Here is a 24,124-nt window from a genome sequence, read left to right as displayed (position 1 = left end):
CCCCTAGCCTGGGAACCTCCATATGCCTCAGGTGCAGCCCTAAAAAGACAAAGACACACACACACACACACAAAAGACAAAGACAAAAAGCCCCCCCCCCAAAAAAAGGGATTCAACTCATCATAGAGACAGGGAGTTTACAGGGCCACAAAATGAAAAAATTGAAAATTACCAATTAGACTCCATTCATCCATTAATTCACCTAATATATCTTGACTTTAGGTCTCTGCTGTGTGAAGCATAAGTATCCCAAGGCTTACTTTTTCAGGATAGATCATAGCATAGAATGGGGAGCAATATAAAATTTGTCAATCAAATATCAGAATTCTAAAATCCCACATCCCACTAGAAAGAATGTCATACTGGTCATTTGATCTCTCCTTAGGCCCTGATGTCCCATGATGCCATGGGAGTCTGCTTTACCACTACAGTTTTTCCACTACCTAGCTACGTCAAATTGGACAAGTTACTTAGCCTCAAAGACTCTGGTTTTTCATTTGCAAAATGAAGTGGCTACAGATATTTTCCCCCAGAAGCTGTTATGAGGATTAAATGAACTGTCCTGTATAAAGTGCTTAGCACAATGCGGGGCACATAAAAAGTACCCACTATGCATCCCCTTTCACTGGCATTACCACTGGCATTATCATTCAGGTGAGGTGAGCCCAGATTTTAAATATTCGCACCATTTTCCCTTTTCATTTGGAGGCGGACAGGGATGACAAATATGAGTGCCAAGTCTACCACTTGGTAGCAATGAAAATTTCGGTAAGTCATTTAATACTGCTAAACCACGATTTTCAGATCTGTAAAATGGGGAGACTAATGGCCCCTAGTTCATAGGACTATTGGGAATATTACATGAGATAATGGGGAAGGCACCTAGTCCAGTGCCTGGAAAAACACAGTAAACACTCATTCAAAGTTAGCTATTAGAATTACAAAGTTAGTTTCCTTTCTTCTTTTTTCCCCTTTTTCTTCTCCTGGCCACACCTGTGGTCTATGGAAGTTCCCAGGCCAGGGATCGAATCCAAGCCACTGCTGCAACCCACACCACAGCTGTGGTAATATTGGATCCTCAACCCACTGAGCTTGGATTGGGGATTGAACCCATGCAGCCTCAGACATAAAGCCAGATCCTTAACCCACTGTGCCACGGCAGGTACTCCAGTTTCCTCTCTTCTTACTCCCCATTTCCATCTCCTATTTCTGGGGTGGGGCTCTGTTCAGAGGAAGCAAATAAATAAATAAATATGCCTGATAATCAATCTCTTTATCCCTAGAAAGATATACCCTATGTAGGCAATTAGTCCCCCTCTGGCTAAATCTCTCCATTTCAGCCTATGCCCTGGGCTTTGTCTTTTATCCCCAAAGTGTTCATCAATCTTGTTTTACTAAAAAGAAGAGCAGCATCCCACCAAACACACACATACTCCTCAGGTAAATTCTGCTGCCTCCTCCCCCATATGGATTCTATACTTTTTGAAAAGCAACTTTCCTTTCATGCAATATAATAGGTCAGTAAATAGGAGATTTCATACATCACTATCAGATCAAGAGACCTCATGGACTACACTGTGTGTCCTCGACCCCGCGCCAATTTCAATCTAGAAGCGCTTGTGACCCATTAATGTCAAATGCAATGTGCTCAGCCTCCTACACTCTCCGCCAGTCTGTCTGAGGATGCTTTGGCCTATCGATGCATTAAAGCCACTCTGATCTGCAGAAACCTTCAAGTCAGCCTGTGTGCGGAGAAGGGGAGAAAAGAACATATGTAGTGGGGTGGGGAAGAGCAGAAATCAACTGAATTATAAAGCACTTACTTGCCAGGTTGTAAGAAACATTAAACTAAACAGCCTGAGCAGTCCATTTGCTGAAAAGACATTTAATTATTTCAGTGAGAACTAGTTAGAGATGAGAGCCCATAAAATAAACAAAGAGATACTAGCGTTTGATTTTAATGTCTTTCTATTTTGCCATAGGCCACAATTTAATTAAAATTTCTGAATAGAAAGTCGACACATTCTCCTCCCTAGCAGCCAGACAGTAGAGATAAAACATCCCCAATATCTTCCTGGAATTTTGGATGTTTTTAGCTCAATGCCCAAAGCTAGGCGATCTCTGCCAAATGTCCCCCTCCACCCTGCCCCACCCGCTGATGAGAGATGTTTGCACTCGTTAAGCTCCATGTTTTAAATCTGGGCCAAGTGCCCACGGGTCATAGAAACTTTGATATTTATTTTAGGGGAAAGTGCAGAACTGATTATTGAAAAACTGATCTAAAGAGGTGGAGGCAATTGTGGGTGTTGGGGAGAGACGTGTTTTATTGTTGTGATTTTCATTGGTAGAGCAAGCACTGAGTCAGAATTTTGGTTCTGGATTCTAGTCCCGGCTCTAAAAATTTGTTTTAAACTTCTCAATACCTCAACTTTGCCATCTGTGAAATGGGATAGGATAAGCTGCTGATCCTTCACGGTCCCTCCAACTCTGTTCCATGTCTCTAATACTGTAAGGCCAATGTGGCTGTAGCGTAGACATGGCCACACAGCCAAATAGTTTGGAGATGGCAGTGGTTCTTCTGACTGTGGTAATGGGGTTCCAGAAGGAATTACACACATCAACACATCTATTTTTGATTAACGTCCAATAACTAGAGTAATGGCTGGCTCATAGTAGGTACCCAACATTTATTGGCCAACCATATAACTCTTTCATGAGTGTTTCAGCTCTAAGCTTTAATAACCTAGCTTCCAAGTGCACATTGTGCAGATGTTTAAGATGTTTCAGTGTACTTGGGGAGAAAATGTGCTTAAGAAGTATTATGTTAGCATGATGGAGGGTAATGTGAGAAAAAGAATGTATATATGTATGTGCGACTGGGTTACTTTGCTGTACAGTAGAAAATTGACAGAACACTGTAAGCCAGCTATAATGGAAAAAATAAAAATCATTTTTAATAAAGCGAAATTGATAAAGGAGTGGAGGCTAATTGAAAAAAAAGTATTCTGTTAATTTAGGGACCATTAGTTAGTAAATTGCTACCATGAGGGATTTTTAAAAAATGTTATCTATATGCCCATCAATTTGTAAAATCCTAGGGGCAGCAATCATTTGTATCTTACCTTAACACAGGTTGTGTGTTTTTGTTTAACTTCATGGATATTAAAAATAAAGGCTTAAAGGAGTTTCTGTTGTGGCGCAGTGGAAACAAATCTAACTAGGAACCATGAGGTTGCAGATTCGATCCCTGGCCTTGCTCAGTGGGATCCAGCGTTGCTGTGAGCTGTGGTGTAGATCGAAGACACGGCTTGGATCTGGAGTGACTGTGGCTGTGGCGTGGGCTGGCAGCTACAGCTCCGATTAGACCCCTAGCCTGGGAACCTCCATATGCCCCGGGTGTGGCCCTAAAAATACAACAACAACAAAAAAGGTGTAAACAAACGATTTTTGTAGCAATCTAACTTTCCATTCATTTCTCTACATTTATAGCAAATGATAAATGCATTATTGATATATTTTTTTTTTTCTGTTCCACTTAGAGAGTTCAGGGAGCTGCTCTGACCCTAAGAAAAACCTTTATGTTGGACTTGTTTTGTGGCTCTTACATGGATGTCTTCTTGTGTCCTCACATGGCAGAAGGGGAAAAAGAGCTCTTGAGGGTCTTTTTTTTTTTTGTCTTTTTAGGGCTACATGTGCGGCATATAGAAGTTCTCAAGCTAGGGGTTGAATCACAGCTCCAGCTGCTGGCCTACTCCACAGCCACAGCAACACCCAATCCGAGGAATGTCTGCGACAGCATGGATGCCATTAAGGTTTTTTTTTTTTTTTTTTTTTTACCACTGAGCCACAATGGGAACTCCTTAAGGGCCTCTTTTTTTTTTTTTTTTTTTTTTTTTTTGGCAGGGACCGAACCTGCAACCTCATGGTTCCTAGTCGGATTCGTTAACCACTGCGCCACGACGGGAACTCCAAGGGCCTCTTTTATAAGAAGGGCACTAATCCCATTCATGACGACTGCCCTCATGATCTAATCACCTGCCTCAAAATACCATCACCTTGGGGGTTAGGATTTCAATGTAGGAATTTGCAGGGAGGAACAAACATTCAGTCTGTAGCAGATTCACTCTCTGATTATTCTCCTTTCTTCCTAACTCTGGCTAAGCTTCTAAACTGGCTGCCTCTGCTTCCTCACTCCCCATTCACTCCTCAGTGCGGCGTCATTTAGCACTGGTACTGTTCTCGCTGACATCACCAAGGACCTCCATATTGCCAGACCAATGTATATCTTTCTTGTAACAGTTTACAGCTTATGAAATATTCACTACCCCCTCCTTGCAAAATCTTCCCTCTTTCGACTACTGTGACAATCTTCTGTCCTTGTTTTTTTTTTTTTTTTTTTTTTCTTGGCTGCATACATGGCACACAGAAGTTCCCAGGCCAGGGACTGAACCCACACCACAGCAGTAACCAGAACACAGCAATTGCAATGCTTAACCCCCAAGCCATCAGGGAACTCCTTTTTTCTCTTACCTCTTAGTTCATTCTCTGGCTCCTCTTCTTTGGCCGGAATCTTCATTGTTGTTGTTTCTCAAGGCTCTAAACTTGACCGTGGATTTTGTTCTGTATTATCTTCCTAGGCAGCCTAAACCACTACTATTTACATAGAGATGATGCCCTGGCCCCAAATCCTGCCTTCAGCCCAAATCACTCTCCTAAGCTCCAGACCTACACTTTCAACGTCCTTTGCAATATTTCCACCTGGATGTCTTATCGGTACCCCATTATGTCCCACGGATCATTTCAGTAGTCTTCAGTTTCACCGCTATCCTATTAAGCTCTCCACACTGCTAGCAGAGTAATTTTTTAAAAAATATGTAAATCGAATTGGGTCACTCTCAGCTCAGAATTATTTAGTGGTTCTTCATTGCTTGTAGTATAAATCTAAACTTCTTTTAGGGCGCACATGGCCCTGCATGATCTTTACCTTTTTCTCTAGGTTCATCTCTCTGCATATCCATCCTTTTTTTCATTCAGCAACACTGGGCTACATGAATCGACTGATAATACCATGTCCTTTGATATAGTCAAGCCTGTGCTGAGGCTGTTTCCTTTTCTAAGTCAGCTTAAGCCCAGCTTCCTCCAGAAAGTTTTCCATAACTCAGATTCTCCTTCCTCTAGTTTGCCATGGGGCCATGAATGGACCTTCGTTATAGTAATGATTGCTTCTATGGCGTTATTGGATTTGATTAAATACTCATTTCCTAGTTTTAGAGATGAAGCAAGGAGAAGTCTTTTGAGTGCATCTCTAGAGCGGGACACAGATTCCCAGCCTATGGATAGAGGACAAGCAGGCTTTGATAATACCTTCCATTCTCCTGAGTTCCGTTGGGGAAGATAAGGGTACATTTCCTAACCAAGAGGGGGAGTAAGGGTGACATTTTATTTCTGTTCCAAGTAAGGCATGCTGTTAGCAGGGTCTCAGGTTAAGTGGCGCTGTCCTAATAATAGCCCATGGACTCTCAGCAAAGATGAGTGCTTTCATGGCCATCTAGCAAAATGATACCTTTTGTCTGTGGGTTCCCATCATGGTACAGGCTCTATTTATGTTCTGTTGCTTGGGATGTTCCTCCTTTTGGTGAATACTGGGTATTGTCTTAATGGCCATTGGGAAGGAGGGGTAGCCAGACAAGTAGGGTCCGGGTAGCCTAAGCACGTGGAGGGTGATAAAATATTCAGTGGCTGGACCATTGAAGTACATCAGGGGAGATCCAGCATTTAGAGGCTAGAGTTCTCCAAACAAATATAACTCACCAGCACTTTAAAAAAAGCCTACATGAAAATCAAAATAGTGGTTACCTCATTGTCATAGAGTTGTGATTGATCTTATCGCACAAGGGAAACATCTGGTGTGTTATTATATCTTGATCAGGCAGTAGTTACTTCAGTGTATACATAAGTAAAAATTTATTGAACCATTCACCTAAGATTTGTGCACTTTATTGTATGCATGTTATAGTCCAATAAAAAAGTATAAAAAATGACAGAGTTCCCTGGTGGCACAGCAGGTTAAGGACTCAGTGTTGTCACTGCTGTGGCTTGGGTCACTGATATGGCTTGGGTTTTATCCCTGGCTCGGAAGTTTCATACGCCATGGACACGACCAAAAAAAAAAAGTTTAAAAAATGGGCAGAAAAAAGTAGCCCATCACAATTTATATTTCAAACAAAGCATTGGCACATAAATTTAAACTGCTTTATTATAATCATGTTTTACTCAAGGCCTTGATGGGACAAATCGATGACCAAAGAAAGAGATTTCTTACAAAACGATATTCCCCTAGATGTGCTTAGGCCTCGGCAGAGACTCTTATCTCTTTACTTGCCCATCTCCCCCATTGTACCGCAAGCTTTTGAGCCTGGGAAGCATGCCTTTCCTCTGTATATTCCACGTGTATAGCACAGAGTAGCTGCTTAAATAATAGTTACTTCTGGAGTTCCTGCTGTGGCTCAACGGGATCAGCGGCATCTTGGGAGTGCTGCGATGCAGGTTCAATCCCCAATCTGGCACAGTGGATTAAGGATCCAGTGTTGCCACAGCTGCAACCCAGATAGAGACTTCAGCTCAGATTTGAACCCTAGCCTGGCGGCAACTCCGTATGCCTCAGGGTGGCCAAAAAATAAAAAATAAAATAAAATAAATAAATACTAGTTACCTCTACCATGGTTATAGTGTTTTCTGCAAAAGAGTAAAGCAAAGACTGCTTTCCGCGGCTGCTGCTAAGGGGCTCGGTCCTTCTGAGGAAGTTAAGGCCATGTTGCGGTGAGGCCCTCACTTCATCTGGCAACTAGCACCACGCCCAGCAGTCCCCACCTAGCATTCGTCCACACCATGGCCTCCAGTCTCGAAGCTCACCTGCATCTACTCTGCCCTCATCCTGCACCGACAGTCACGGAGGATAAGATCAATGCCCTCATTAAAGCAGCAGGTGTAAATGCTGAGCCATGCTGGCCAGGCTTGTTTGCAAAGGCTCTGGCCAAAGTCAACATCGGGAGCCTCATCTGCAATGTGGGGGCTGGTGGACCTGCCCCAGCAGCTGCTGCTGCACCAGCAGGAGGTCCTGCCCCAGCCACCGCCACTGCCCCAGCTGAGGAGAAGAAAGTAGAAGTGAGAAAGAAGAATCTGAGGAGCCTGGTGATGATATGGGCTTTGGTCTTTTTCACTAAACTTCTGTAACACATTCAGTAATAAAAAGCTGAGCTCCTTGCTGGAAAAAAAAAAAAAAAAAAAAAAAGAGTAAAGCAAAGACTATCTTTCTTTTACCTTCTGCCATACTTTTCCATGTCCTTGTCCTCCATCTTGGTGCCCCTTTCACCTTCGGCTCCCTGCTGCTGTACCTGTAGGATCCACTCGCCTGGGAGAGGGGGCACTGTGCCTTTCACATAGTATTGTCCTTTTGCATTCATTAAACTCTTGCTTCCATTAAATTCCTGCAAGAGGAGTTCCTGTCGTGGCGCAGCAGAAAGGAATCCGACTAGGAACCATGAGGTTGCAGGTTCGATCCCTGGCCTCACTCAAGGGGTTAAGGATCCAGCGCTGCCGTGAGCTGTGGTGTAGGTCGCAGACACGGCTCAGATCCCATGTTGCTGTGGCTGTGGTGTAGGCCAGCAGCTGTAGCTCCGATTAGACCCCTAGCCTGGGAACTTCCATACGCCAGATCTAAGCTACATCTGCAACCTACACTACAGCTCACGGCAACGCCAGATCCTTAACCCACTGAGCAAGGCCAGGGATCGAACCTGCGTCCTCATGGATGCTAGTTAGATTCATTTCCACTGGGCCATGATGGGAACTCCACGACTTCTTTTTTTTCTCTGCAACTTTTTAATGGTAGAAATTTTTGCAAAAGATGGGAGATACTTTTAGGCAGGATATTGTGCCCAGTTCTTTTCAAATCAGACCATGTAGTTGTTGTCCTAATCTGTGTTCTTCTGAGAAGAGCCCTGGCTATCGGGCCTATAGGTTCCATGCAACCTGGGGCAACGTGGGTGATACAGCTTAGTCCTTTGCCTCTTGCTCTGCGGATTGGCAGTATAGTATAGATGCTAAAAGCAAAGACTCTGAAGCCAGATAGCTTGGGTTGGAAGTGCAGCTTTGCCATGTACTAATTGTGAAACCCCGAGTAAGTTTTCTTCTTTCTCTGTGCCGCAGTGTCCTCATCTGTGAAATGGGCAGTAATAGCAGTATTTACCTCATGTGAGGATTACACGATTTAATAGAGGTAAAGAGCTTAGAACAGTTCTTGTCACTCTAGGAAGTGCTACAGACGTGTTACCTATTATTGTCATTATTATTGGCAGTATTTGTATTATTTTATGTCTTTTTGGTGAGAACTGTGTTGGATACATGTGCCAATGGTCTCGGTAGGGTCTCAGGTGGGGTGAGAAATGGTGCCTTTAGGCAGATACATATATTGTTCCAGGAACCCAGCCTATGACCCCGTATGCACCTCAGGACTCTTGAAGAGCAGTTCTGCCAAGAGTCAGCGTACCTGGAGGCGCAGTTTAGGTGGGCCACAGTGAAACTGACAGCACTAACGGCCTGAACCTAGCCAGTACCCAGATTGGGACTTAAACCCAGCCTAAACCCAGACTGGGACTTGAACCTGTGGTTTTAAATTAGAATCACTCACCCAGTGTCTGGACTCACTGAGATTCAGGTTCTTCATGTCTTGGTGCAGAAGGAATTCAGCAAGAGACAAAGCGAAAGGAAGAAAATGATTTATGAAGATAGGACGCTTGTGAGAGGTGGAAGCGGGCAAGCAAGGAGGCTCTGCCCCGAGGATCTGGTGGGCTACAGTTTTATCCTCCAAGGGGCGTGGGGGTCAGAAAAGACCGCCTCTTCCTTTCCTTTCTGGGAGTACTAGCTCCTTCTTGGTATCCGGTAAGGTGTGTTTTCAAATCAGCAGAAGGGCGGTCCTCAAACTCCTGCCCTTGGTCTGAATCTGAATGCAGACCTTATCCCATCCCTCACTCAACGACCTGAGGCAATTCTCTGGCCTCCACTTAGTCAGGCAAGCCTGCCTTGTTCTGATGGCTTTTTTTGAGCAATTTATTAACCTACATTGGTCTCCCAATGTCCCCTAGGTTTCCCTCTCTACCTATGGTCCCTTACTGGGACTTCTACAACTACCTGTGCCTACCCCATCCCTATCAACGGGAAACAGTAGCTCCTTTCAAGAGCAGCTGATTCCCTCCCAGTGAACAACTCTTAATTGTAATCATTGAATTACATGCTAGAGTGGTGCTGCTCTGGACTCAAAATGGCCAGATGTTTGCAACCTCCACATGTAAAGATTTATATTTAATTCTCTGAAGTTTTCATGGCACCGATGTTCATTCATTCCGTGGGTGACTGGATGGGAAGCAAGCTCCCCTTTTGCAAAAGCTCTGGAAGGGTAGGCGTAATCACTGAGAAAGAGTGCTGGAAAATAAGAGAAGCACTCCCTTCATTGTCAGAGAGCAGGTGAGACTTGCAGAATCCTCGCCTCATCCCTGCCTGTTCCAGGAAACCGAGCTCCCACTGATCTCTCTGCCTCTGATCACCTGCTAGCACTGACTGCCACTCAGTTTGGCACTTAATTATATACTGCCTAGGGTGAAATCTCCCCTCCCCAATTAGAGGCCTGCACCAAGAGTGGCCCTGACCACCAGGCAAAAGCTTCAGGAGACAATTGATATTTGAGAGGGAGAGTCCCAGCTTTAGGTTAACTACTTTTTCCCCAGGATCCTCTAAGCTATATGCCTGTACCCAGATCCTCAGATAAGCTACATAACTGGTTAGGTCTATAAGGATATATATAGGAAGGGGCACCCAGGCAGGGTAAGGGAACCCAAGAGAATTGCTCTGTCGTATGGCTCCCAGTCTCCAGTTTTATGGCAATGGGGTTAGTTTCTAAGTTGTCTCCAGCCAATTGTCTTGCTTGGCCCAGGGTCCTTCTTGGTGGCGAGCGCACCTCTCAGCCAAGATAGATTCCAGCCCCAAGGATCCTGGGAGGTTGGCAGTCTCCTCTCTCTTCTTGGCCCCTCCCAAATCCTCCCTGTTAGCCTTCAGGGCGGCACCACTTTCCTTACCAGGGCCTCATCAGGGCCGTGGAAGCAACCATCGTCAAGCTTGGCCAAGGTGGGCAGTTTTGGTCGATGGTCCCCTAATACAATTGCTTTAAACTCTTCCCCACCCCTTAAAATAGCCATTATAAAATTGTGTTTCATCGCCAGTGTTAATTTGTGTTTATATTTTCCTTTTATTGTATTATGTTTTTAAGTGAAAAGTTGTTACAAATCCATGATGGAAGGAGGGAGCATGTACATAAATCCTGTTTAATATTGCGTCTTTTTTTTTTTTTTTTTTTTTGTCTTTTTAGGGCCACATCTGCAGCATATGGAAGTCTCCAGGCTAGGGGTCGAATCAGAGCTGCAGCTGCCAGCCTACACCACAGCCACAGCAACATGGGATCCGAGCTGCGTCTGTGACCTACGCCACAGCTCACAGCAATGCCGGATCCTTAACCCACTGAGCAAGGCCAGGAAGCAAACGCATGTCCTCATGGATACTAGTTGGGTTTATTACCACTGAGCCACCACGGGAACTCCATAAATCCTGTTTAGAGTGAACAAAATTATCCCCATAAATCAAGTGGCATACTATATGTTAATGAAGATGAGGAAACTGAAGTGTTTGTTGGCTGGGTGGGCTGGGAGTAGGCTTGGAGGGAGTTGTAGGGAAATAAGGGACTTTTGAACACCTGTGGCTTCTGAAGTGTCAGAAAGTAGAAAGAAGCTGTGAGAAACAGAAAAGCTTAGGCCTGTGAATGTGACAGAGGAATGACTGCCTGGAATCAGGGGGTAAGGGGGGGCAAAAACCTCTCTCTCTGTCTTATCCCTTCTAAACGCCTTCCATCTCAGCAACCCTAAATTGGCCTCTCTCCCTCCTGGCTCAGTACTCCCCTTCTAGACACAGAGTCCTCTGGTCCTGGGGACTCTGGTGTATATTTGCCTGCTCACACGTCATTGATTATTACACTGGCACATGGGTGTCCCGAAGCCATCTTGGATGCCATGTTTGGCGCAGGTGCCTGGCCTTTTTATCTCCTGGATTCGAATATACATGTTTATCTATTATGTGATCTGTAATCTGTGTGCTTGGAATTAGACATGAAAATATCTTTGTGGCCAGCTTGGTCATTTTTCATGCTCTTGACCATGGGATGGAAGCTTACTTTGGTATGTCATAGAGTGGGATTCTGATCTCCAAGGCCCTTTCAGACTCTCTGGCAGTGACCAGGAACTGAGAGAGATCTTGCAGCTGATTGTAGCTACAACGTGGATTTGGAAAAATTCTGGCATAATCTCTTGGTCATGATTTTGTGTTTCTGGGAATCAGTAGAAAATATGTTCGCAGTTTTCTCTTAAAGTAAAAGCAATGTGTGGAAATCAGATTTCACAAATAAATTAATGGGTGGTTATTTGCTGTACAAAATGACTCACAGAAACTCCTTTAAATAGCAAGCTCCTCTGGTGTGCTTAAAATATGGGTCAACTTATTTTTAAAAAAGGCTTTTCACGTGCAGCACATTTAGAAACAAGGCTGTTATATAAAGAAAGATACATATGCATGATGGTTTGGGGTTTGGTTTTGAATTTAACAGACTTGGCTTGTCCAAATGAATTCACTTCTATCTTTGTCCAGGAAAGTCTTATTTTGACTTTGGGAGCTGAAGGTAATTGGATTAGGATTCTTTAAAAAAAAAAAAAATCAACAGAGACATGCCATTCATCCTGCCTCCTGTGGTGGTCTCAGACAAGCAGATTTTTGTTGCAAGGAGTCATAATGGTTTCAATGGCCCTTTCTATGCGCGTCTTACCCGGGGGTGTTAGCAGAAAGTGTGGTAGGTCAAATTTTAAGCTGGAATATCTAGACTTTCCAAAGAAGCCAGAAAATTCTGGTAATATGTGAATCACATGGAAAAGGCTGTGATTTTTTAGACAAAAACTGATCGTGAACATCCCAGGAAAATTAGTACATAGTTTTAAATTCCTTTTGAAGTCAATATTCAGACCTTTTGGAGAATAAGTTGCTCTGAAAGTCCTGAGACCATCCTTACCTTACCATCTATTTTTTGTGTGTGTGTCTTTTTAGGGCCACACTCACAGCATATGGAGGTTCCCAGGCTAGGGGTCAAATCGGAGTTGCACCTGCTAGCCTACACCACAGCCACAGCAACACCAGATCCTTAACCCACAGAGCGATGGAGGGATCGAACCCGCATCCTCATGGACACTAGTCAGGTTCGTAACCTGCTGAGCCACAAAGGGAACTCCCTACCTTACTGCCTTGTTCTGCCGTTTAGATCAAAGGCATATGTACTCAGCTGTGAGGCATGCTGAGACTCAGCAGGAATGGGGAGGAAACCAAGATTGAGCTGAACCAGGGTTAAGGCTCTCGTCCAAGAAGGGTGGCTAGCTATCCAAGTCCCAGTGTCCCAGAGGATGGGGCACATTTCACCTTGAATGGGGCAGTTATTTATGTCCAGAGGGTCTCAATGGATGGTTTGGGCCTAGTAGCACTGGTAGAACTAAGAGGTAGGCATGTGACTATAGATGAGTGAGGAGGGATATCTGTGCAGATGCAGCAGGATTTCAGCTAAGAGCTAGGGAGAGAGGGACGGGTCTAGTCCAAGAGGAAAAGGAGTGGCCAGAGTTAGATGGGACTGTGGGACCTAGTCACGCTGGTTGGTGTTCCAGGCAGGAATTCCAGGTCCAGCAGAAGACTTGGAGTGGAATTCAGGAGAAGCACAGTCACACAAGTAGTAGTACTATCTGCTTGTTTCCCCCATACACACACTTCCTCCCAGGCATGGCATGCAGCATGCAGCAGCTTGATGTGGGATCTCAGTTCCCAGATCAGGGATTGAACCAGGGCCACAGTGGTGAAAGCGCCGGGTCCTACCTGCTAGGCCACCAGGGAACTCCCAAGAGCTGGTTTTTATTAATCACCGACTATTACCAATGCTTGGTCTCTGTCCACTGGTGCCAAATAGAAACATGAAGGCAGAGTTTTTGGGTGAAGCAGAAAAAAACAGCTTTATTGCTTTCCCAGGCAAAGGAGGCCACAGCAGGCTAATGCCCTAAAGACTGTGCCCTCCCTTGGGAGAGGCTAGGAAGTGGTTTTATAGTTTGGGAGTAGAAAATAGGGCCACAGATAAGGATCAGGGTAGATGTAAGCTTTCATTCTTCTTCTAAGTTGGTGTTTAGTGGCCCCAAGACTGGTTCTGATGGTCCTCATTTCTAGTGTTCATTTGCTAAGGGTTTTAGCTCTGCAGAAGAACTCAAAGATATCTTTATGTATATTCCTTGAAGAGGAACCGAGCCGGCCCCAAGGTTGCATTATTGTTTCTTAACTGCTCCTCCCTGGTCTCTGCATCCCCTCCCTTCCCTGATTAGCAGCTGTTTGAATCTGCCCTTTGGAACTCAGAGAAGGTCGTGGAGGCTGAAGTTTATTCCCTAAAAATAAGAAATGGGAGTTCCCGTCCTGGCTCATTGGAAACAAATCTGATTAGCAATCATAAGGTCACAGGTTTGATCCCTGGCCTCGTTCAGTGGGTTAAGGATCTGGCGTTGCCATGAGCTGTGGTGTAGGTCACAGACAGGACTCAGATCCCGTGTTGCTGTGGCTGTGGTGTAGGCTGGCAGCTGTAGCTCTGATTAGACCCCTAGCCTGGGGACCTATATATGCCACAGGTGCAGCTCTAAAAAGACCCCCCCCCCCCAAAGAAATGGTGGACATAGAAAGGCCCAGGAGCCTCACAGGGCACAGTTTCATTACTGTATGTCACAGATTATTTTATTTAATCCTTACAACAACTCTATGAGGTTTTTTTCTCTTGACGTCAAATATGTGATATCCTTTCCAACACCAACTATTCCTCTGACTCTCTGACACCAACCGGGTGTCCAAAAATTCGATTCCATTCTGACACGCACTACTCAGAGTCAGCCCAGACCTCACTGTTTTAAGGGCTCAGTCCCGCAAGACTGCCCTCACTTCAGAAGCCAGCTGCAGATGGGGTCTGTGGGTGACCTGCACTTCTGCCTGGCTGACTTACCAATTCATGTGTTCCCACAACTTCCCCCTTCGGGTTGGAGAGTTCACTACGAGGACTCACAGAACTCTTAACTTAAGCACTTTACTTTACATAAGCACTTGACTTGTGGTTGCTGGTTTATTATAGTGGAAAGGCCACATGGAAGAGATGCAGAGGGCAAGGCCTGGGTCGGGGAGCACAGACCCTCTAGGTCCTCTCTGGGTGTGCCCCTTTCCAAGTCCATCACCAATGGGGAAGCTCTCTGAGTTTCTTTTTCAAGAGTTTTTATAGAAACTCATCTGTAGTCCCTCCTCCCACCCCTGGAGGCCAGGCAGTAGGGCTGAAAGTTCTAACCCTCCAATCACTTTGGTTTTTCTGGGGACTAGCCTCCATCCTGAAGCTTTTCAGGTGCCGCCACTTGGAGTCAGCATTCGCATAGCCCCAAGTGTTGAAAAGGGCTCATAATGGAGTCCCCATCTTGGTGCAGCGGAATCTAGTATCCATGAGGATGCGGGTTCAATCTCTGGCCTCGCTCAATGGGTCGGGAATCTGGCATTGTCCTGAGCTGTGGTGCAGGTTGCAGATGTGGCTTGGATCCCACGTTGCTGTGGCTGTGGTGTAGGCTGGCAGCTACAGTTCCAATTCGACCCCTACCCTGGGAATTTACATATGCTGCAGGTGCAGCCCTAAAAAGCTAATAAGGGGGGCACTCATTATGAATAACAAAAGATACTCCTGTCCCTCACAAAATTCCAAGGGTTTCAGAGCTTCGTGTAACAGGCATCAGGGACAAAGTCCAAATATATTTTTTCTTATACCACTGGTAGTTATTATTATTCTTATCTTACAGATAAGGAATCTTAGGCACAAAAGAGGTGAAGTGACTTGCTCAAAGTCACAGAGCTAGCACATAAGGGATAGAGATAGCAGTTGAACCCACACCTTAGCTGCTGTCAAAGCCCTGTGCTTAACTAGCGTCTAGCTTGTAAACCACATAGTGAAAGTCGAGGGCAGAGGTTGGAGGGAAGGCTTGCTAAACCTTAGATAGCACACTGCACATACACTGCTTAGGACAGGCAGTGGAGAAAATAAAATTCTCGGGTCAACAAAACAAAAATTAAAGCTCATCCCTGCTTTAAAAAAAAAAACCCAGGAGTGCCTATCCTGGCTCAGTGGAAAAGAATCTGACTAGCATCCGTGAGGACGCAGGCTCAATCCCTCGCCTTGCTCAGTGGGTTAAGGATCTGGAGTTGCTGTGGGCTGTGGTGTATGTCGAAGACACAGCTTGGATCTGGTGTGGCCATGGCTGTGGTGTAGGTCAGCAGCTACAGCTCTGATTTGACCCCTAGCCTGGGAATCTCCATATGTGGCACATGCGGCCCTAAAAGGACAAAATAAACGAATAGATAAATAAATGAATAAAGAGCCTCAGTGGTGTGAACATGCAAGTCAAATGTTAGGCCAGCCATAGTAAGCTTTTGTAGTAGGCTTGAGCTCAACAGAGTCTACTCAAGTATGAGGCTATGACTCCCCAGGGCAGCAAGGTGTGTGGGGAAGAGCACTGGAGCACAGGATTGGGAGCCAGAAAATTTGGATGCTAATTCAAGCTCGGCCACTAACTTTCTGTATGATTTGGAGCACAGCACATAATCTCTCTGGCTTGTAGGGTCCCCCTCTATAATAAGAAGAAATTGGGCTCGATCCTTCCGAACATCCAAGCCACAATCAAGCAAAGCAGAACTTCAGCCTGACTCCTGACCTCTACCTTGCCCTTCCTCCACATGCTTTCTGGGCAAAGAATCTCAACACTCTCCTGGACCACAGGACAGTCTGAGTTGGGAAACCCTAAGATTCCTTCCAGCTCTGCAATTCCATGCTTTTGTGTCGGTGTAAATGTGGGCTTTAGATGCATTCATTTGATCCTGTAATGACTGAGTGGCAGTCAGCCAGAAGTTACCTTCTGGCTAGACATGGAGCAGGGGATGGCGCTGGCCAAGCAAAAGACTCTGCAGAGAAAACTGGAGTTAGAGAGAGGGATGATTGTATCTAAGTTGATGGAAACACAGCAATTGTGAGGGTCTCATCTGCCCAATAGGAGAAAGTTAAATGGAGAAAACTCATCATGATTATTTACCGTTGTTATTATTGTTACCTTTTTAAAAAATATTTTTATTGATGTATAGTTGATTTACAATGTTGTGTTAGTTTCAGGTGTATAGCAAAGTGATTCCGTTTCTCATATATGTATATATATATATATATATATATATATTTCAGATTCTTTTCCATTATAGGTTACTACAAGATATTGAATATGGTTCCCTGTGCTATACAGTAGGTCCTTATTCTTTATCTTTTTTATTTTATTTTTTGTCTTTTTTTTTTTTAGGGCCGCACTTGCAGCATATGGAGGTTCCCAGGCTAGGGGTCAAATCGGAGCTGCAGCCACTGGCCTACACCACAACCACAGCAACGCCAGATCCAAGCCACATCCACAACCTACGCCCCAGCTTGTGGCAATGCGGGATCCTTAACCCACTGGGCAAGGCCAGGGATCAAACCTGCATGCTCATGGATGCTAATCAGATTCATTTCCGCTGAGTCACGATGGGAACTCCCCCTTATTGTTTATCTATTGTTACGTTTTTATCATTGCCCACTGCAGGCACTGAACCAAGGTCTCTGTATTAGAGGTATTATTGTTTTCTGATCCCCATTTTTCAGAGTGGGAAATTGAGGCTTGGAGAGAATGGAGACTTTTCCCACATAGCAGGAGAAAGGAGACTTCTTAAAGAAGTTTTGGAAGCTCCTAGAGCCATGATAGATTGGGACTGAGGTGATTCAAGAGAGTTTATATTGGCTTTGAAAAAAGGTTAGGACCTGGAACCCTCAAAGGAGGGGTTGTGTCTCCAGTGACTGGGTTAAGTGGTAGCTAGTTAACTTGGAGGAGAAACAATAAGAATCTGATGTTTGGGAATCAGATATGTGTGCGAAGATATCAAATTTGTTTGGTTTTGTTTTGTTTGGATGCCCTGTCATTTTCTTCAAAAGATTATTTTTTGTTTTCATTGTGAACTCTTGGTTAGTAATGGGATACATAAACCAGCTTTCTACTCTTGCCTGTAGAGAGATATTCACCGTTTCTGTGTGGACACGTCTGCCCACAGAGCTCAAGTGTTGGGCCTGATGATAATTCCCCTTTAGGGAGGCACTGTACTAAATTTATTGGCTGATTTGATGTTCACTACATTTGGTGCTGTTTAAATTCATTGATCTTTAGAGCTTTGTATCTTATATCTGGGCAGCAGTCAATAATTTTATACTTAGTGTGAATTTAACTGTAACCAAAAGATGGAGTGCTTCTTTTGTCATGGCTCTTTATTGTAAATGGAATTTATGCTTTCTCTGTGGTAATCAGAATAAATGGAAAATGAGAGTTTTCTGTATTCCTACTATGATTTCGGAAAAGTCACAAACGTATTCATTCCCAGCCAGGGCAGGAGGGATAGAATTCAATTTGTCATGAATATGAGATTCATGGTTTCTGCTTAAGTATGATGGAAATTATTTATGAATATGGTACTCACCATGCTACTGTATTTCAAAAGACCTTTTAAAATCTCTTATTAAATATCGTTAAGAGAAATTTGCATCTGTCTTGATAAGAATTTAATTTGCTTCACTGTCCATGAATATGTCATTATCCTTAACTGTTTTATTTTATGTCCCTTTCCTGCTGAAACATATCTATTTCCTTAGATCTTCAATGGTTGTTAATCGGATGCTAACTTAATTTGATCACATACTGATTGTAAAGCACTTTCTCTTCTACTTGTATAAAGCGACTTTCAGAATCCTCAACAAGATTATGCATTCTTGTTGATCAGCTCGGTCTTGGTCACTGCACCATCTTGAGAACCACGACTTTCAGGCTCTTCTCTGTGTCACTCTTATTGACCCTCTCTTCTTCTTCTTCTTGTTTTTTTTTTTTTAAGGGCCACACCTGTGGCATATGGAGGTTCCCAGGCTAGGAGTCGAATCGGAGCTGTAGGTGATGGCCTATGCCACAGCTATAACAACACGGGATCCAAGCCGTGTCTGCGACCTACACCACAGCTCATGGCAACACCGGATCCTTAACCCACTGAGCAAGGCCAGGGATCAAACCTGCATCCTCATGGATGCTAGTCGGATTCGTTTCCCCTGCGCCACGACGGGAATTCCTTGACCCTCTCTTCTCGATCTGCTCTGAAGTTTCCACCATTAAAGTAACTCTGCAAGGCCGTGCCAAAATATCCAGATATCATCTTGACAAAGGAGGAGGTTCCTAATCACCATGCTCTAACCATTTCAAAATGGTTTATCAGAGTAGCTAATCATTACCTTGGAAGACACAGAGCTTAACCCTGAAAATGTATTTCGTGTTGTGAATAGTGGTTGGAAAGTCAAAAGATGTAGGAGCAAGGCTCTGCCCTATTACTAAATAGGTATGTGATTTGGGTCAGGTCACTACCCCTTTCTGGGCTTCAATCTTCTCATCTATTTCATTAGGCCGAGTCCTCCCAACATATCCATGCTGCAAGCAGCGAGTGTTACCTCATGTGGCAAAGGGGACTTGGCAGGGATGACTAAGGTAAAGATCTTGATATGGAGCCATCATCCAGGATTATCTAGGTGAGCCCAGTGTGATTGCAATGGTCATTATAAGAAGATGCAGGATTCATTAATGAGCTCTAGCAGTTTTTTGGTGGTGAATGGATAAAGATGATATGATATACACACACACACACACAACACTACTCAGCTATAAAAAAAGAATGAAAAATTTTCCATTTGCAACAACGTGGATGATCTTCGAGGGTACTATGCTTAGTGAAATAAGTCAGAGAAAGACAAATACTATATGATATCACTTATATGTGGAATCTAAAAAATAAAACAAGCTAGTGAATATAACAAGAAACAGACTCACAGGAGTCCCCTTGGGGTGCAGTGTGTTAGGGATCTGGTGTTGCCACTGCAGCAGCTTTGGTTGCTGCTATGGCACAGGTTTGGTCCCTGGCCTGGGAGCTTCCACATCCTGTGAGTATGGCTAAAAAATAAAACAACAGACTCACAGATATAGAAAAAAAACTAGTGGTTATGAGTAGGGAGAGGGAAGGAGAAGGGGTCAAGATAGGAGTAGGGGATTAAGAGGTACAAACTGTTGTGTATTAAATAAATATACTAGGAATTTCCGTCGTGGCTCAGTGGTTAACGAATCCAATTAGGAGCCATGAGGTTGCAGGTTCAATCCCTGGCCTTGCTCAGTGGGTTAAGTATCCGGTGTTGCTGTGGCTGTGGCGTAGGCTGGTGGCTACAGCTCTGATTAAACCCCTAGCCTGGGAACCTCCATATGCTGCGGGTGTGGCCCTAGAAAAGACAAAAAGACAAAAATAATAATAATAATAAAATAAAATAAAATAAACTAGAAGGATATATTGAACAACACAGGGAAGATAGCCAATATTTTAAAATTTATGTTATTTCTATATGTATACTGTTATATATTTTTATAATATATACAACATCTTTATCCATGCATCTGTTGATGGACACTTAGGTTGCTTCTACATCTTGGCTATCATAAATAATGCTGCTATGAACATCAGGGTGTATGTATCTTTTGGAATTAGTGTTTTCATTTGGGGGGGCTTTATACCCAAGAGTGGAATTGCTGGGTCATATGGTAGTTCTATTTTTAGATTTTTGAGAAACCTGCGTACTGTTTTCCACACCAATTTACATTACCACCAACAGTGTACAAGGGTTCCCTTTTCTTCACATCCTTACCAACTTTTGTTATTTGTGTTCTTTTTGATGATAGTCATTCTTATAGGTGTGAGATTATATCTCACTGTGGTTTTAATTTGCTTTTCTGTGATGGCTAGTGATATTGAGATTGTTTCATATGCCTATTGGCCATTTGTATGTCTTCTTTGGAAAAATGTCTATTCAGGTATTCTGCCCATTTTAAAAATTTTTTCTGGTTGTTTTTTTTGTCGATGTTGCATTGTATGACCTGTTTATATATTTTGGATATTAATCCCTGATCAGTCATATATCATTTGCAAATATTTTCTCCCATTCAGTAGGGTGTCTTTTCATTTTGTCAATGGTAATAAATAAATAAATGGAACCTAATTAAATAGCTTTGCTTTGCAAAATAAAAAAGATTTGCTTTGCAAAAGCTTTAAGTTTAATTAGGTTCCATTTATTTACTTTTGCTTTTATTTCCTTTGCTTTAGGAGATAGATCCAAAAAATATCGCTATGATTTATGTCAAAGATTTTTGTATATTAATTTTGTGGGTTTTTTTGTTTTTTTGGGGGGGGCTTTTTAGGGCTGCGCTTGAGGCACATGGAAGTTCCCGGGCTAGGGGTTGAATCGGAGCTGCAGCTGCCAGCCTACACCACAGCCATAGCAACGAGGGATCCGAGCTGCGTCTGTGACCTACGCCACAGCTCACAGCAATGCCGGATCCTTAACCCACTGAGCGAGGCCAGGGATCCAACCTGCATCCTCATGGATGTTAGTCAGGCTCATTACTGCTGAGCCACAATGGGAACATCCTCACATATTATTTTTGTATCCTGCAATTTTACCAAATACATTTATGTGCTCTAGTAGTTTTTCGGTGGCATCTTTAGGATTTTACTATGTAAAGTATCATGTCATCTGCAAACGGTGACAGCTGTCCTTCCTTTCCAATTTTGATTCCTTTTATTTCTTTTTATTCTCTAATTGCTGTCACCAGGACTTTCAATGCTATGTTGAATAAAAATGGCAAGAGTGTGCATCCTTGTCTTGTTCCTGATCTTAGAAGAAATACTTTCAGCTTTTCACTATTGCGTATGATGTTAGCTGTGGGCTTATCATATATGACGTTTATTATGTTGAGGTGGGTTCCTTCTGTGCCTACTTTCTGAAGAGTTTATTGTAAGTGGATATGGGATTTTGTTTCTGCCTCTATTCAGATGAGTGTGTTGTTTTTATTCTTTGATTTGTTAAATGTGGTTATCACATTGATTGATTTGTGGATATTGAAAAATCCTTGTGTCCTTGGGATATATCCCACTTGATCATGGTGTATGATCCTTTCAATGTATTGTTGGATTCTGTTTGCTCATATTTTGTTGAGGATTTTTACGTCTATGTTCATCAGTGATACTGGCCTGTAATTTTCTTTTTTTTGTGATGTCTTCGTATGGTTTTGGTATCAGGGTGATGCTGGCCTCATAGAATAGGTTTGGGAGTATTCTTTCCTCTGAATTTTTTGGAATTGCCACAGCAATGCAGGATCTGAGCCACATCTGCGACCTACACCACAGCTCACGGCAACGCCAGACCCCCGACCCACTGAACGAGGCTAGGGATCAAACCTGCATCTTCATGGATACCAGTTGGATTCATTTCCTCTACACCACAACAGGCACTCCCTCATTGATCTTTTTGACAATAGAAAAAAATAGAAATGTGAATTATTATGTAAAATCTCCCACTTTCCAAGTGTTAGTAGCTTTTTAAAAATGATGCAAGTCACTGTGTGGGCCACACAGAACATGGCCGTAGGCTTCCAATTTTCATCTTTTGATTTAAATAAAAATTTATTAACTTTATCTTCTCTACTCCAACCTCCAAGCACAGATTCTAATGTATTAGTTTGAAATGAGGGTAAGAACATAAGCCAGCCCCTTGTTAGAAATAAAAAATGAATTTGAAGGAAACGAAACTAGAGAGGAAAAAAGATGCTTTTCTTTGTCTCCTTGCCAAATAAATATTGCCTGGGCTGTCTCTTTGTCTTGTGTAGTTACATGCCTAAAGATAGTAATTACTTTTTTTTTTTTTGTCTTTTGAGGGCTGCATCTGCGGCATATGGAAATTCCCAGGCTGGGGATCGAATCAGAGCTACAGCTGCCGGCCCACTCCACAGCCATAGCAATGCAGGATCCGAGTCACATCTGTGACCTACACCACCGCTCATGGCAATGGCAGATCCTTAACCCACTGACCAAGGCCAGGGATCAAACCTATGTCCTCATGGATGCTAGTCAGATTCTTTTCTGCTGAGCCACAACAGCAACTCTGGTAATTACATTTTTTGAACAACGAATTCGTACAAGTGAACTGACAGTGGGATATAGTGTTTGAACGTGGCATTTTTTCCAGGACAATATGGGAGACATGGCAGGCATCCTGAAAAAATGCAAATAAATGCCTTCTAGGGACATACTATTTTGCCTTCTTTCCAGGTAAGGCTCCTGTCACAGGGTCTTATGTGGTTTTATTTTTCAGTACCTCAGTAAGTAAAACCTGCTTTCCAATGAATTGCAAATGTACAGAGGCTCTGTTGCTCTGGCTCTTTTTCAGAACCTAGCTGATCCCACCCTGACCTGCAAGAGTCCCCAGGCTCGTGCTTAGTATGCAGGCTCCCTTCGAAGTGCTCCCTGTACTGGCTGGCGTGGAAGTGCAGAGGGAAGCACTGTCAGGGTCAAATTAAATGCCTCTCATTGCGTCCCTTCTCAGAGAAGGTTTGAACTGATTTGACCTTGGGGTTGTTTAATTTTGTAAAGGTGCTGGAGACCAAGCTGAGGCTGAGACTTGGGAAGGTGGCTATAAAGGGAGGGGGACTGGAAGGCAGCAATAGTGTCATGGAAAATTCTGGTCTTTGAGTCTCAGGTCAAATTCAGAAGTGTTTTGGAGCCAGGCTGCTCTGTGTAAGTCCAGGAGTAGTGGCTGTCAGGAGGAGCAGGAGAGTCTGTGCTCATTTCAAAGGTCCTCCAAAAGCAAAATTATTTTAGATCTGCATTGGTCTCAAAAGACATGTGCTGAATTAAGCCCACCTGCTACCAGTAGTCCCTCTCTAGCAGCCCTCCGGCTATGGCCCTGTATTATTTGGCAGGACAGTCCTTTAAAAAACCCAAACGGAAAGGCAGTCAAGTGGGTACGTGGCCAGATAGCATCTAGAAAGAAGTGCTGTTGTTCCCAGGGAAGACCAAAGAGGAATCAAAGACCGGGTGGCCATGCGCCTCTTTTCCCAGGCGCGTCTTCTTGCCTTCCTGTCTAGGCTCCGTCCGTGGTTTTCCTGATTTTTTATTTAGACCAGTACTTGCCAAAGAAAGCCCGAAATCTAATCATATCTAAATCATCAAGTGTAACTGCGCACATTCTGTTCAGTGCTTTCCCCTCCTCCGCCAACCAGCCTTGTGGGGCACGTTAGATTAGATTCGGATTTGTTGACCGTCCCTTATTTGACTTCTGAAATGCTGAAGACTAATCTTGCCCTGGAATGGGGTGTGAGGAGGGGTGAGGCAGTGCTGCTTCTTGGACTTTGAATTCCTGCCCCTGTCTGTTGGGACTGAGAGCGCGGGGCAAGGTCCGTTTGTTTAATGGGCTCTCCCTGACTACTCATTCACTCACTTCTAGTCCTTACACGTTACTGGCGTTTGTTGACTGTTCTTGAACAGGGACAGGCACTGAGTGGTTTGGCTGTGAACGTGGGTTTGATAGACTCAGAGCTAGAAGGAGCCTTGGAGGAGAGCCCTCATTTTACAGATGAGGAAACTGAGGCCCAGAGAGGTGAAGTGATGTGGGGACTTAATGGTAGACCTAGTAGAAGAGCTCGGAGCTCTTGTGATTTTTTTTTTCAATCTACAGCTCTTCATCTTTATTATTTCCTAAAATGTACTAGCCACATAGATCAGTTATGGAGCTCAACCATCTCCTCATTCATGACTCTGGTACTTTCCTTCCTAAGACACCAATAAATATAAATCCGGCATGAGTGATAGCTACTGTGGGAAAAGTTGCCGGTGAAAATTATGTTTCCTATGATAGCAACAGGCTTATCATATCCACTGGGGGTTCTAAGACTTACTAATGAGTAAGAGCACTTAAGAGGTACATTTATTTTGCAACAATCACCATCTCTAATTACTATCAGCA

At 43.7% G+C, this 24,124-nt stretch overlaps 2 protein-coding genes across 5 annotated transcripts in view; both read left to right on the top strand.

The window, feature by feature from the left end:
- Positions 1 to 7,223, top strand: part of LOC414400 (large ribosomal subunit protein P1) — a 74,703-nt gene extending 67,480 nt beyond the window's left edge. Inside the window, 3 exon segments of the mRNA XM_021079866.2 lie at positions 6,900 to 6,938; positions 6,941 to 7,162; positions 7,165 to 7,223. Of these exon segments, the coding sequence (XP_020935525.2) occupies positions 6,900 to 6,938; positions 6,941 to 7,162; positions 7,165 to 7,223 (320 nt within the window).
- The window catches only part of KLHL13 (kelch like family member 13), a 406,437-nt gene that overhangs the window by 141,912 nt on the left and 240,401 nt on the right, over positions 1 to 24,124 (top strand). The window lies entirely within an intron of this gene.

The sequence above is a fragment of the Sus scrofa genome, chromosome X (assembly GCF_054392235.1).
Source record: "Sus scrofa isolate SSC_HxYL_T2T_F1_AM1 chromosome X, Sscrofa_HxYL_maternal_Yorkshire_Landrace_v2.0, whole genome shotgun sequence".
NCBI classification, from domain to species: domain Eukaryota; kingdom Metazoa; phylum Chordata; class Mammalia; order Artiodactyla; family Suidae; genus Sus; species Sus scrofa.
The sequence above is the reverse complement of the archived record's forward strand: the minus strand, read 5'-3'. Positions and strand labels throughout refer to the sequence as shown.